General features: G+C 46.9%; 2 protein-coding genes across 2 annotated transcripts in view; one reads left to right on the top strand and one right to left on the bottom strand.

Moving 5' to 3' along the window:
• WWC2 (WW and C2 domain containing 2) overlaps positions 1-8,853 on the bottom strand; it is a 228,616-nt gene extending 219,763 nt beyond the window's left edge. The window contains 1 exon segment of the mRNA XM_055276493.2: positions 8,466-8,853. Within this exon segment, the coding sequence (XP_055132468.1) occupies positions 8,466-8,596 (131 nt within the window). The 5' untranslated portion in view covers positions 8,597-8,853.
• LOC129481287 (uncharacterized) lies at positions 8,853-11,036 on the top strand. The gene has a single exon (XM_055276495.2). The coding sequence runs from the start codon at positions 10,169-10,171 to the stop codon at positions 10,616-10,618; it is 450 nt and encodes a 149-aa protein (XP_055132470.1). The 5' UTR covers positions 8,853-10,168; the 3' UTR covers positions 10,619-11,036.
• The last annotated feature ends 1,982 nt before the right edge of the window (positions 11,037-13,018 follow it).

Below are 13,018 nucleotides of genomic sequence, written 5' to 3'. Positions count from 1 at the left end.
AAAAAAATTAATATATACTTTGCCAATATATTCTGCTTTTAATTCCTTTCAACTGTTTTCCCTGTGAGTGTTTAGGAAGAAGGTACCCTTAAGCTGAATTACAGGAATATAGAGAAAATTTAACAGATAATATTCAAAATTTTCTTTCACTTTTTAAATGATGATTATGCACACTAGATTTTAGGCAAGCTGAGCTGGGACCAAATCTTATCCATCTTTATCTCCCAGAGTCCAGGGTACCTGCCTGGTTGATACAATAAAAACTGTTAATTAATGTATATCTATAATGTCAGTATTAAATAATCACTCAAAGCAATCAGATAGGGGGAAAAGGGAAGAGCAATGTGAGACTAAAAAAACCCTCTAATTTCTCTTACCTAACTTTTTATTGATCAAGTTAAGAGTGAGAGTACACAAACAAAAAGAGGGCAGAATAGCAACAGCTATAAAAGGCTAGAATAAAGGGGGAAGGCTTGGGTCAAATTAAGGCTATCAAAACACTATGAAGAGGGAAATGCAAATCAACACCACAGTAAGATCCTACCTCACACCCACTAGAATAACTTTAAAAAAAAGAAGTGAGGCCAGGTTTGGTGGCTCACATCTGTAATCCTAGCACTTTGGGAGGCCAAGGTAGGCAGATCACTTGAGGTCTGAGGTCAAAAGTTCAAGACCAGCCCAACCCCGTCTCTACTAAAAATACAAAAATTGCCCAGGCATGATGGCTTGTGCCTATAATCCCAGCTACTCAGGAGGCTGAAGTGGGAGGATCTGTAAACCCTGGAGGTGGAGGTGGAGGTTGCAGTGAGCCGAGACCACCACTGCACTCCAGCCTGGGCAAGAGAGACCAGCTCCATCTCAAAAGATGAAAGAAAAGAAAAAAAGAAAAGAGAGAAGAGAAGAGAAGAGAAGGAAAGAGAAGAGAGAAACACAAAGAGGAGAGAAGGAGAGAAAGAGAGAGAAGTGTTGGTGAGGATGTGGAGGAATTTGCACACTCATACCCTGCTGGTGGGAATGTAAAATGGTGGTAAACAGTCTAGCAGTCTCCTCAAAAAGTTAAACATAGAATTGCCATATGACCCAGCAACTCCACTTTTAGATATGTATATACTGAAGAGAATTGAAGACACACATTCATACAAAAACTGTACAGGGATATTCATAGCAGTATCATTCATAATAGCCAAAGAGTGGAAACAACCCAAATGCACATCAGCTAATGAAAGTACAAAATATGGTATATCCACACAATTGAATATTATTAAGTCACGAAAAAGGATGCAGTAGTACAATAAAAGCTACAACACGAGCCTTGAAAGCATTACACTAAGAAAAAAAGAAGCCAGATACAAAGGGATACAAATTTTATTATTCCATTTATATAAAATGTCCAGAATAGGCAAATCCAGAGACACAAAGTAGAACAGTTGCTGCAAAAAGCTGTAGAGATGGGAGATGAATGAGAAGTGAGTTCTTAATAGGTAAGGGGTGGTTTGTTTTGGGGGTGATTAAAATGTTCAGGAATTATACACTGTTTATGGTTTCATAACAATGAATATACTAAAAACTAAGGTGTAGTCTTCAAAATGATAAAAATGATTAATTTTATGCTGAGGAATTTTTTTAATCTAATAAAGATAAAATAATTGGGAAAAATCACTGAAGACACTGAAAATATTGTGAACCTATACTTTGATAAATCATTTGTAACTCACAACTTACATACACACTGTGCCTTTAAAAATCCCTTTCCTCAGCCGGGCATGGTGGCTCATGCCTGTAATCCCAGCATTTTGGGAGGCTGAGATGGGCAGATCACCTGAGGTCAGGAGGAGACCAGCCTGGCCAACAAGGTGAAACCCCATCTCTATTAAAAATACAAAACTAGCTGGGCGTGGTGGTGAGAGCCTATAATCGCAGCTACTCAGGAGGCTGAGGCAGGAGAATTGCTTGAACCTTGAACCCAGGAGGCGGAGGTTACAGTGAGCCAAAATCACGCCACTGCACTCCAGCCTGAGCAACAACAATAAAACTCTTGTCAAAAAAAAAAAAAAAATCCCTTTCCTCTTCTACATTATTCTGTGGTAACTTTTTCAGTAACAGGAGTTTCAGAAATGCATAAAGAAACAAGTCCAAAATTCTTTTTTTTTTTTTTAAGACAGAGTCTCGTTCTGTCACCCAGGCTGGAGTACAGTGGCGCGATGTCTGCTCACTGCAAGCTCCGCCTCCCAGGTTCACGCCATGCTCCTGCCTCAGCCTCTCAAGTAGCTGGGACTACAGGCGCCTGCCACCACACCCGGCTAATTTTTTGTATTTTTGGTAGAAACAGGGTTTCACTGTGTTAGCCAGGATGGTCTCCATCTCCTGACCTCGTGATCCACCCGCCTTGGCCTCCCAAACTGCTGGGATTACAGGCGTGAGCCACAGCGCCCAGCAAGTCCAAAATTCTAACACAAGATCAGTTTGACCAATTTCAATCAAGTTCATAGGAACCAGGGCATATATACAGACTCAAGCCCTATCATAAGGAATTCACAGTGTATTAGGGCTAACACTGTTTCCTGCTAATTTAATAACTCCTGCATCAGCAAGAAGAAGCTGGCCATGCCCCTCCAAAGTGATAATCTCATTTTCCCACAGACAATTACTGAAAATAAGTAAGCAAGAGCCATTTACAAGGCAAAGCAGGGCCCGGCAGTGTGGGCCAACAGACAACTTCCATGCTTTTCCTGGTGCACCTGGGCTTCCTCTGCTTAAATTTAAATACCAACTTGCTTGAAGGCCACATGTCACAATGGCTGACTATGTAGATGAAGCTTAGGGATTTGCAGCTCAAAACAAATAACATATTTAAAGATAATAGTATGCCAGCAGTTTGGAAGGCTGAGGCGGGCAGGTAACTTGAGGTCAGGAGTTCGAGACCAGCCTGGCCAACATGGTGATACCGCATCTCTACTAAAAATACAAAAATTAGCCAGGTGGCATGCACCTGTAATCCCAGCTACTCAGGAAGCTGAGGCAGGAGAATCGCTTGAACTCAGGAGGCACAGGTTGTAGTAAGCCGAGATCGTGCCACTGCACTCCTGCCTGGGTGACAGAGCCAACTCCGTCTCAAAAAATAAATAAATAAAATATTTATTTTATTTAAAAAGCAATTATTGTCCTGAGTCTTCCAACAAAAGTACACTGCAAACTATGGACTATTAATATCACTGGAGAACTCTTAGTCCCTCAAATATACTAAGCAACTATAGTACTGTTCACTCCAGCAAGCATTATACCAAACTGTGTTAAAAAGAATATTTCTTTTGGAATTTTTGGAAGACAGCATACTTTAAATTAGTGCTTCCTAGAGTGATTTTTTTAATCCTCTTTTAACAACCTCTCCACACTTCAAATACTATAATCACTCAAATAATTCACAGTAATCATTTGGCACCCAGACTCAGAGCCTGCTGGAGAGGAACAATTCCAGCAGTCTATGACAGTGGCAGTTGTGATTAAGACTATCAAGGTTCATTTGGTTTTCTTTGCTCTTGTAAGTAATTCTCATATTTATACCATTACTCAAAATGTAACAGCTCAATTCCCTTATTATTTTAAATCTAACTGGAAAGTCAGCTGTCTCTGTTGGTGGTTATGGGTTTATTTTTTGAAAGCCCAACAGTAAGAATCTGGAAATAAGAGAGTAGCTCAATTAATATGCTTTCATTAATTTAACAAACTGTATTCATTAACTAAATTAACCAACATTTATTTAACATCTACCATGTATAAAGGATTCAAAAAGCAGTAATAAGCAATCAGGGACTCAAGGAGTTTACACTCTAGCAGTGGGTTGATAGAAATTACTTAATTTGCCAGCCTGGCCAACATGATGAAACCCCACCTCTACTAAAAAAAATACGAAAAATTAGCTGGGCGTGGTGGTGGGTGCCTGTAATCCCAGCTACTCGAGAGGCTGAGGCAGAAGAATCCCTTGAACCCAGGAGGCGGAGGCTGCAGTGAGCTGGTATCGCGCCACTGCACTCTAGCCTGGGTGACAACGCAAGACTCTGTCTCAAAAAAAAAAAAAAAAAGAAATTACTTAGACTTTGAAAGAAAGACAAGGCCAGGCCGGGCGCGGTGACTCACGGCTGTAATCTCAGCACTTTGGGAGGCCAAGGTGGGCAGATCACAAGGTCAGGAGATGGAGACCATCCTGGCCAACATGGTGAAACCCCATCTCTACCAAAAATACAAAAAAATTAGCTGGGTATGGTGGCGAGTGCCTGTAATCCTAGCTACTTGGGAGGCTGAGGCATGACAATCACTTAAACCCAGGCGGCGGAGGTTGCAGTGAGGCGAGATCGCATGAGGTTGCAGTGTGGCAAGATCGCACCACTGCACTCCAGTCTGGCGACACAGCAAGACTCCGTTTCAAACAAAAAAAAAGAGAAAGACAAGGCGGGGAGCGGTGTCTCACGCCTGTAATCCCAGCACTTTGGGAGGCCGAGGCGGGCAGATCACCTGAGGTCAGGAGTTTGAGACCAGCCTGGCTAACATGATGAAACCCCATTTCTACTAAAAATACAAAAAATTAGCCGGGTGTGGTGGCAGGCACCTGTAATCCCAGCTACTCGGGAGGCTGAGGCAGGAGAATCGCTTGAACCCGGGAGCTGCAGTAAGCCGAGACCACGCCATTGCTCTCCAACTTGGGCAACAGAACGAAACTCCGTCTCAAAAAAAGAAAAAAAAAAAAGACAATACAGAGCTCCTCAGATCCTAGTCATATGCCTCAAACAGGTGTGGAGAGTCAAAAGTTAACTGTGACATCAATGATATACCCAGCTAGCAGCCCTTCCTCCCTTCTCACCCTCCCACCCCCTAAGATTATTTTTATTCAATTAGAAGGTACAGGTTGCTCAACATCTGACCCTAGCCATAAGCCACAGATTAGTGTCTATCAGTGGGTTTTAATGGAAAGTCACTTTGCATGGTGTGAAATCTTTCAGTTCAACTAGACAAAGTCATTGTATCTCTGGGTAACACTCAATCCAAGAACAGAAAATGAGCAAAATTCTACTGGGAGTTGGTAAAGCCAACTCACCCTATCTCTGAGGCCTGCCCACTTTAGCTCCATACTCCTCCAAAAGGCAATGACGCCAATTCATCCCACTTTTTTCTCCTTTGTTGAATGTAATTTTAAAAAAAAAAAAAAAAAAGCACCAGGCCATTTGGCCAAGACCTATGGCCTACCATAAACACCAATTGGTATGGTCAAAAGGGTCCATGGTGAGCAAAAAAAGAGGGGGTAAACCTACAAAATAACACTCGGGGAGTGGGCCCATGCAGGCAGGGTAGGGGGACAAGGAATTAATCACAAACAGGGAGATTTCCCCAGGATTAGCCTAGTCAATCAGCCTGAAAAATAAACACTGGGCGAAAAGGTTCTGCCCCTCTGTGCACTCCACCCAAAGACCCCTGAACATGCCCAAGCGTTCAGACTAAAGGAATGATTAAGGACACATGCTGTAGAGTCAAGCTGTCTGGCTTTAAATCCTAGCTCCACACTTAACAAGGGCTACTTCTCTGTAACTCAATTTCCTCATCTGTAACTGGAAGATGACAATAGTACCTACCTCACAGGACCAATGGAGAATGAAATGAGATCACAGTTAAAGAGCTTAGCAGAGTGGCTAGCACACAATAAACACTCAGTAAATACTGCCCATGCTAGTATTTCTACTATTTCCAGGGTCACTCAGTTCCTAAACTGGAATGTCAACACTACACTAATACAATTAGGCTGGGCCCTAATGGTGAGCCCACAAACACCCCTATGAAGAAGATTATATTATCCTCATTTTACAGCTGAAACATGGAGGTTTAGGGGGATTCAGAAACTCACGTAAACTTACTCAGTCAATAAGAGTAAGAGGCGGAGCAATAAAAGCTTTGACCACATCCCAGCAAAGTTTGAATGATGTCATTTACCTCCAAAAGCTTAAAAGCATTTTAGAATTATGCTTCAGCATTCTGGCATGACTACCTGTTGAATGAAATTATGTTCTTATAAAATCCCCTAGCCTCCCCTACTAAATCAGCATAATTATCTGTATAATCAGAAATATTCAACAAATTCTGATAGACTATCAAAAACACAAAATTCTTTTCCTTAACAGAATAACATAAAAAATACGCAAGGTAAATCATCGTGACCATTCTAATTAAATGGCTTAAATAGTTCAAAAGTACTGCAGACCCATAGTATATCAAGTTGTTTTTCTTTCAGGATTTGTAAGGTGATTTTGCAGAAGAATCCACACACTCCTATTGGCCTGTGTAACATCTCTCTTTCCATGTTTGATAAGTGTGTAACAAAACTGACAAGAGTTAATAGTTACTCCAAATATACGTTCCCACCACCTCTTACTCTATTTAGTAAGATTTAGTCACTTAATTGCCCTAAAAGAAAATATAATCAAATTTAAACTGAGTATATAATGGTGACTCTGATCTCACAGAATATCTTTTAAAACTCTAATACTGAGATCCAGAAATATTTGTAAGTTGTCAAATTTATGTCTCTAAATATTTAAGACCTAACAGCTGCAAGGAAAATTGGAAAAATAAAAAGCTATCTTAGACGAAACTATTTGTCCCCATCCAATGAATTGTTTACCCAGTTTCCTGAAAATAGTTCATAATAATTACTAATCTATTAAGAGTTTAAAATAAAGGACATGCTTGACTTGTGAAAAAAGTAGTGATATGGATATGCCAAGTCATATAATTTCACTCCACTTTCTATTTACTTTACCCAGACATTACATATTCTTGTAATCCTTTCTGGTAAACACAACTGAGATAATATAGTAAAACATGTAAACCGAAGGAGAAGAGAACCAAGAATGCCTAAATATTTCAAGAATTTATTGCTATTTCAATTACTTGAAACTCCAAGTATCAGAAAGCAGAAAGAATTACCACACAACTGTAAAAGTCAAATATTTATACAGGTGCCTTAAAAGCCGCAGTTGGGTGCACACCATCAGCACTGACATTTACTATCTGTTAAGTAGTTTCAAAGTGCAATGGCATAAGTCAAATAACTGGCTTGGAGCGTGAAGTTTACGACAACAACTAGCATGTCTGGAGAGACTGTGAAGGTGTGATGCCTGTCACAATTTTCATCAGGCCAGCAACAGGCAGCCAGGCTGCGGCAAGACCGAACCTCAGCACAGGTGCCTTTTCTCATTTCAGGAGGGAAACCTAGGCCCGTAGCTTCATGGATAATTGAACAAGGCTTGTTCCATAAATTTATAATGTTATTTATAACTTTCTTGTAATTGCTCTTTAATAGCATTCAAAAACAACATTTTTAGGGCAAAAGTAACTGAGACTATAAAGTAAGAATTTCAGCTTCAAATTGAGAAAAGGGAAAATGTTAAATAGGAGAAGCACCTAAAAAGGTTATAAAGCCCAAAGGGCCACATTCAATAAAAAGTTATAATTTTCAGAAATGACAAAAGTCCAGTTGTCGAAGTTATCCCTGGTGGTACGTTATTTAAATTTACAATTAGGAATATCTCCTTAATGGATAATTTACAAATGTATAATTAGGAATACCTCCTATTATTCTTACAATAATTCTAAGAAATTTTAAGGGTAAAAAAAAATGGGACACAGAAACATTTGTGAAACTTCAGTTCCTGAACTAATTTAAAAAACAAAAAACAAAGAAACCAGGCTAAGCTCAAATCAGAGTTCCCCAATACCCAACGTTAATTTCACTACATCTCCCTTCCAAACAGAATATGCCTGTTCACGATCTGGGAGTCGGTTCAAGCTTTCAGGTGAAGACTAACGATAGACAGTGAAACCCCTAAACGCGCGTTTTTAAACTCTGAGGGGCAAAGTCAGTCACACCCACTAGCAGGCCCCGGCGCGGGGCGAGAGCCCCTTCCCAGCTCGGGACCTCCGGCCAGTCTGGGCGCCCCCGCCAAGAGCTCGCAGCCCAGTCTCCGGCGCCAAGGACGGCCTGAGGGATGCCACAGGTGGCCCGGAGGGCTCGTTCCCCACCTGGCACTGAGGCCCTTGCCCACCCCCGCTGCCCAGAGGCCGAAGGTGCCCTGCAGCCTCAACGTGGGCACCTCGAAGCCTAAGAAAGTTCCTAACAGGGCTCAGGTAGCCCCTCGGGTCCGTTAGCCTGGCGTGCGGCGTCGGCCCGGGGCAGCGACTCCAGCCTTGCCTCGGGGCCGGGCGTGTCGCAGGGTCCTCGGAGGGGCGTCGGGAAGCCGGTGGGCGGAGGAGCCCGGGTACGGCCGGCTCCTCGGCCCCGCCGGAGCAGCCAGCCCTACACCCCTCCCGGGACCCCTCGGGGCACCGCGGGCCGCCGCCGCCCCCGCCCCCCGCGCGGCCGGGTCTCCGGGACAACAGCCGCCGCGTCCAAACGGGCCCGCGCCCCCGCGGCCGGCGCCCACCTGTCCCGGGGGTCGATCCAGCTGGTCCTCCTGGTGTTGTGGTCAATGTAGAAGACCTTGCCGTCGTAGTCCCTGGCCTCCTCCCAGCCCCGGGGCAGCGGCAGCTGACCGCTCCCGGCCCTCCTAGGCATGGTCGGCGGCCTCGCCGGCGAGCGGCGCCTCCATAGGTACCGGGCGCGGGACGCGGCGGGAACGCAGCTGCCGGGCCCGGCTGCCAACCCGCGACGCGGGCGCCGGCGAGGGGCTGAGGGGCGCGGGGCGCGGCGGAACCACGCGCGGGAGGTGCCTCAGGAAACGCTGTTCGCGGCCCCGCTGGGGATCAGTCCACCATGTCTGCGTCGGAGCCGGCGAGCGAACCCTCCTCCCCTTCGCCGCCGCTGCCTCCGCCTCTTCCTCCTCCTCCGCCCCGTCCCCCTGTGGCCGCCGAGGGTCGCGGCGCCCAGGCTGCCGGAGCCGCCGCGGTCTGGGCTCGGATCCGGGAAGCTGCGGCGCGGCCGCGGTAGCGACGGGCCCCTCATTTGCATGCGATTAGCATGCGCCCGCCCCCTCATCTGCATGCGCATTCCTCCCGCCGCATTCCTGAGCTTAACCCCGTCGCTGCCGGCGTCGTCGCACCAGCTCGGGCGCACTGCCCAAGCGGGGCCGCGGCTCCAGGTGGGAGGGAGGCGGGCGAAGGAATGTGCGGCCCGCTCCCTCCCCTTGACCCCAGATAGCTCCCCTGGGCCAAACGCCTAGAGGTTTTAGAGTTTCTGGACGGGGAAGATTGCAAAAAAGTCTCTGCAACCTTCTCAACCTCCTTCGTCTTCTAGGGAAACCACAAAACTTTCAAGAGGAAAGGGGTGGCGGGGGGGAGCTCTCCTCGGGAGAAAAAACCTCAACAAGCGGAGAGGGCACAAAGGCTCCCCACGCCGCGCCCCGAGCCCCTCCGGCACCCCAAGGGCGGTCCGGCGTGGTGGGAAAGCGCCAAGCCCCGGGAGCGCGTCGGTGGGTCCGGGACGGCGGGGCCTCCGCAGGGCTCCCGGCCCTCGGTGACCTCGGCTGAGACCGCGAGCCGCGCGGCGGAAAGCGGAGGAACTCCCGTCCGGCCCTGGAGCCGCCCGCGCCGCCCCCGGAGTCACCCGCCGCCCTTTCGCGTCCGGGCGCTCCAGCCGCGGGGCCCCGAAGGCTCCCCGTCCCTGGCTTCCCCTGCGGGTTCGGGGCGGTTGGCCGTGGACGCGCCCCGAGTCCAGTCCCTTCCGTCCAGCCGCCCGCCCCAGGATGTCCCGCCACCGCAGCCCTGCCGTGGCCAGGAGGTGTGGGCGGCCACGCCGGAGGGACCCACGGCGGCGCCGGACGCCCGCCCTTCCTAGGCCCTGGCCTGGCCGGGGTGGGCCGGGACGTTCCCTGTTGCACAGGCATTTATTTATTCAGCAGCTACTACGTGCTGGCCGGCACTGCCGAGGGACAGGACGCCTGCCCCAGGCGGGACAATGCCGTGTGCAGCGCTGGCGGGGCCTGGACCCCAAGCTTCAGGGTCCCCAGCCCCTCAGTCAGAGGGGGCACCTCCCAGGCCCTGGACTCCTCTCCAGCCGGGTCTACACCACCGTCCCCCGTCATCTTCTTCTGGGTTACTAAGCAGCTTCTTTTAAAATAGCAACACCGAGGAAGGCCCCGAAGCCCAGTCTTGCACCTCGTGGTGTGAAGTCATTTAATCCTGCCCGCTAATGCGTAAGGACTTTCCACCGTGTGCAGGACTCGGCGCCGGGCAGCAGCTCTCGCAGGGTTTGAAGCGACCTCCGCCTCCCCTGCGGGTTCACAGGCCGGCGAGGGAGTCGCGTGAAGGAGATTCGCTACTGTGCGAGCCTGGCCTGCGCGGCATGGGCAGCAGCTGTCCGGGGCTGGGGACGGCTTTTGGCTCCCCAGGCCATCCCGTCGGGGCATCTGCGGCCAATCTCGAAGGTGGAGAGGCTCAGGGTTGGAACAGACTTCACGGAAGGGGTCCTAGAAGAGGAAAGGGGTCGCATTTGCCCTTAGAGCAGTCTGGGCGTGAAGCGGAAACGAAACCACCAGAAACTCTGGAGAGCTTGGAGCACCTGGGAAGGAGCAACCAGAGTGGGCCGGAGGTAGGGAAGGAAGGCACCGACGGCGAATTCGCCCGCTTTGACCGCCTTTAGGGCGGCCGCTTGTGCAGCCAGCCTTCTGGAAGGTGTGCGCTTGGTGAAGAGAAGCCCTCACCTCCGGATCTGTGTTCCGCCCCAGTCCATTAATCAGGAGGTGATCACATAAGTCAAGCTTCTCTAGTTCCCGGTGGAATGAGACGCCCTGGTGGGGTCTTAAGGTTGAACGTTTGAATACTGTAAAAAAGATGGGACCTGCCTACAATTAATCTCTCACACTACTGAGCGAATGTTCGTTGTTTTGGACTTCCCTAAATTGGCCCAAATGCATAGCCAACACTTGCATTGTGGTGTACTAACAACAACATTCAGCACCAAACCAAACCATTCTTATTTAAACCTTGCTTCCCAGCTTATTTATTTCCCAAACAACTTGAAAACATTTGTTATACTAAAATGTCTACATTTTACTATTTAAAAAAAAGTAACACACTTTGCTGCTGCCATAATTTTATGTCACTGAGATGAACTATTCTACAATACTTGTAATTTCAAATTTGTTAAACTTTCAGCTAAGTAGTTTTACCCAAATTCTAAAACCAGTGAGGAATCCAAAATAGCACGCAGCATTAAATGACGTTTATTGTTCCATAAATCTTCAGACTTCAAAAAGAAACGCTAAATAGACAAACAGAACTCTAAAGCAATTAAGAGACAACAAGCTCGCTGCTTCTTCCCCACTGATTGGCAAGGAAACATTTGGTCACACAAAAGCCGTTAAAATGACAGAAAGGAGAGTTGCCACTCTCTAGCCTTTTTTGTTCTGATCAAGTTTGAACTCTGCTGTTTGGAGTTCACACAATTTACGTAGTAACAAGACCTTCAGAGAATTCCTAACGGTCAAGACAGTGAAATTGCATTTATATCTGTAAAAGGAAAAGAAACATGAAGATTATCCCCATTTTAGAGGTGGACACATTTAGATTTGATTTGGGCTCCAAATGATCCTTGGCAGAGAAAGATGATGCAATCCGGTGTCCAGGACGCCATATTGCCCTAGCCTGGAACCGTGTTCTAGCCGCTGAAGAGCCTATTCTTTGGCTTTCAAAATGTTCTTTTCTCCTAGCTTTACGTTTTCTCTCCAGCGCTAAATGGTGGGGATAAGCCGCCATTAGCAAAGCTCCCACTGTCAATGTACTAATCTTGAGTGGCAGAAAAATTAGTAATATCAAAAATGGGAGTAGACAATGAAAATTATTTTAAAAGATAATTCTATTATGTACAAATTTAAAAGATATCAGGCGGGCCAGGCGCGGTGGTTCACGCCTGTAATCTCAGCACTTTGGGAGGCTGAGGTGGGCGGATCACCTGAGGTCAGGGGTTCGAGACCAGCCCGGCCAACATGGCAAAATCCCGTCTGTGCTAAAAAATACGAAAATTAGTCAGGTGTGGTGGCAGGCAGCTGTAATCCCAGCTACTCGGGAGGCTGAGGCAGGAGAATCGCTTGAACCTGGGAGGCGCAGGTTGCAGTGGGCCGAGATCCTGCCACTGCACTCCAGCCTGGACAACAGAGCAAGACTCCATCTCAAAAAAATAAAATAAAAATAAAATATATCACGCACACCTATAGTCCCAGCTGCTCAGGAGGCTGAGGCAAGAAGATCACTTGAGGCTAGGAGTTCAAGGCACGATAACCGTGCTTTTGAATAGCCACTGCACTCCAGCCTGGGCAACATAAGGAGACTCCACCTCTTAAAAAAAATATTTATATGTAAACACACACACACACACACACACACACACAGACACACACACACCTTTAATCCAGCAATCCCAGTACAATTATTTTCCTGTGACATTAAAGTTGCTCAAGATATAGGAGGATATTCACTGCAGCGTGTTTGATAATAACAAAGCCAGAAAAACCACCAGTAGCCATCAGTAAGGGACTAATTAAATAAATTATGAATTATCCATAGTTAGCAAGCATTTTAAAAGCATTAGATAAACATGTATGTGCTGGTAAGGAGAGATCTCCAGTATATGTTAAGTGAAAAAAAGCAAGGTGCAAAAAGACACTTGGCTGGCTAAGTTCAGTGGCGTTACAATCTAGGCAGTTCTGGAGATGGGGCCAATCATAAAATGTAAAGAACACGGCCTCCTGTACACTTCCTTCCTGTCAAAGGAAGAACACAGATAGTAAAGGAAGGAAATTCTTATAGAGGATTAGTGCTGTCAGGGAGATCCATCGAAGTATCATGAGGTAAATAATCATTAAAAAGGATGGGGAGAGATGAGCATAGACATGAGGCTAAAATGGACAGGCGTGACGGGACATGTTTGAGGAAAGAAATGGGTGTGCAACGTTCAAAGATGAAGCTAGCATGAAAGAGCCCAAGACTGGCTGGAGCCATCCAGTTAGGAGGCTGTTGTGATAGTATAGGTATGAGACAGATA

This window comes from Symphalangus syndactylus, chromosome 4 (assembly GCF_028878055.3).
Source record: "Symphalangus syndactylus isolate Jambi chromosome 4, NHGRI_mSymSyn1-v2.1_pri, whole genome shotgun sequence".
Classification (NCBI taxonomy): domain Eukaryota; kingdom Metazoa; phylum Chordata; class Mammalia; order Primates; family Hylobatidae; genus Symphalangus; species Symphalangus syndactylus.
Note: the sequence above shows the minus strand (reverse complement) of the source record. Positions and strands in the feature narration are given on the sequence as shown.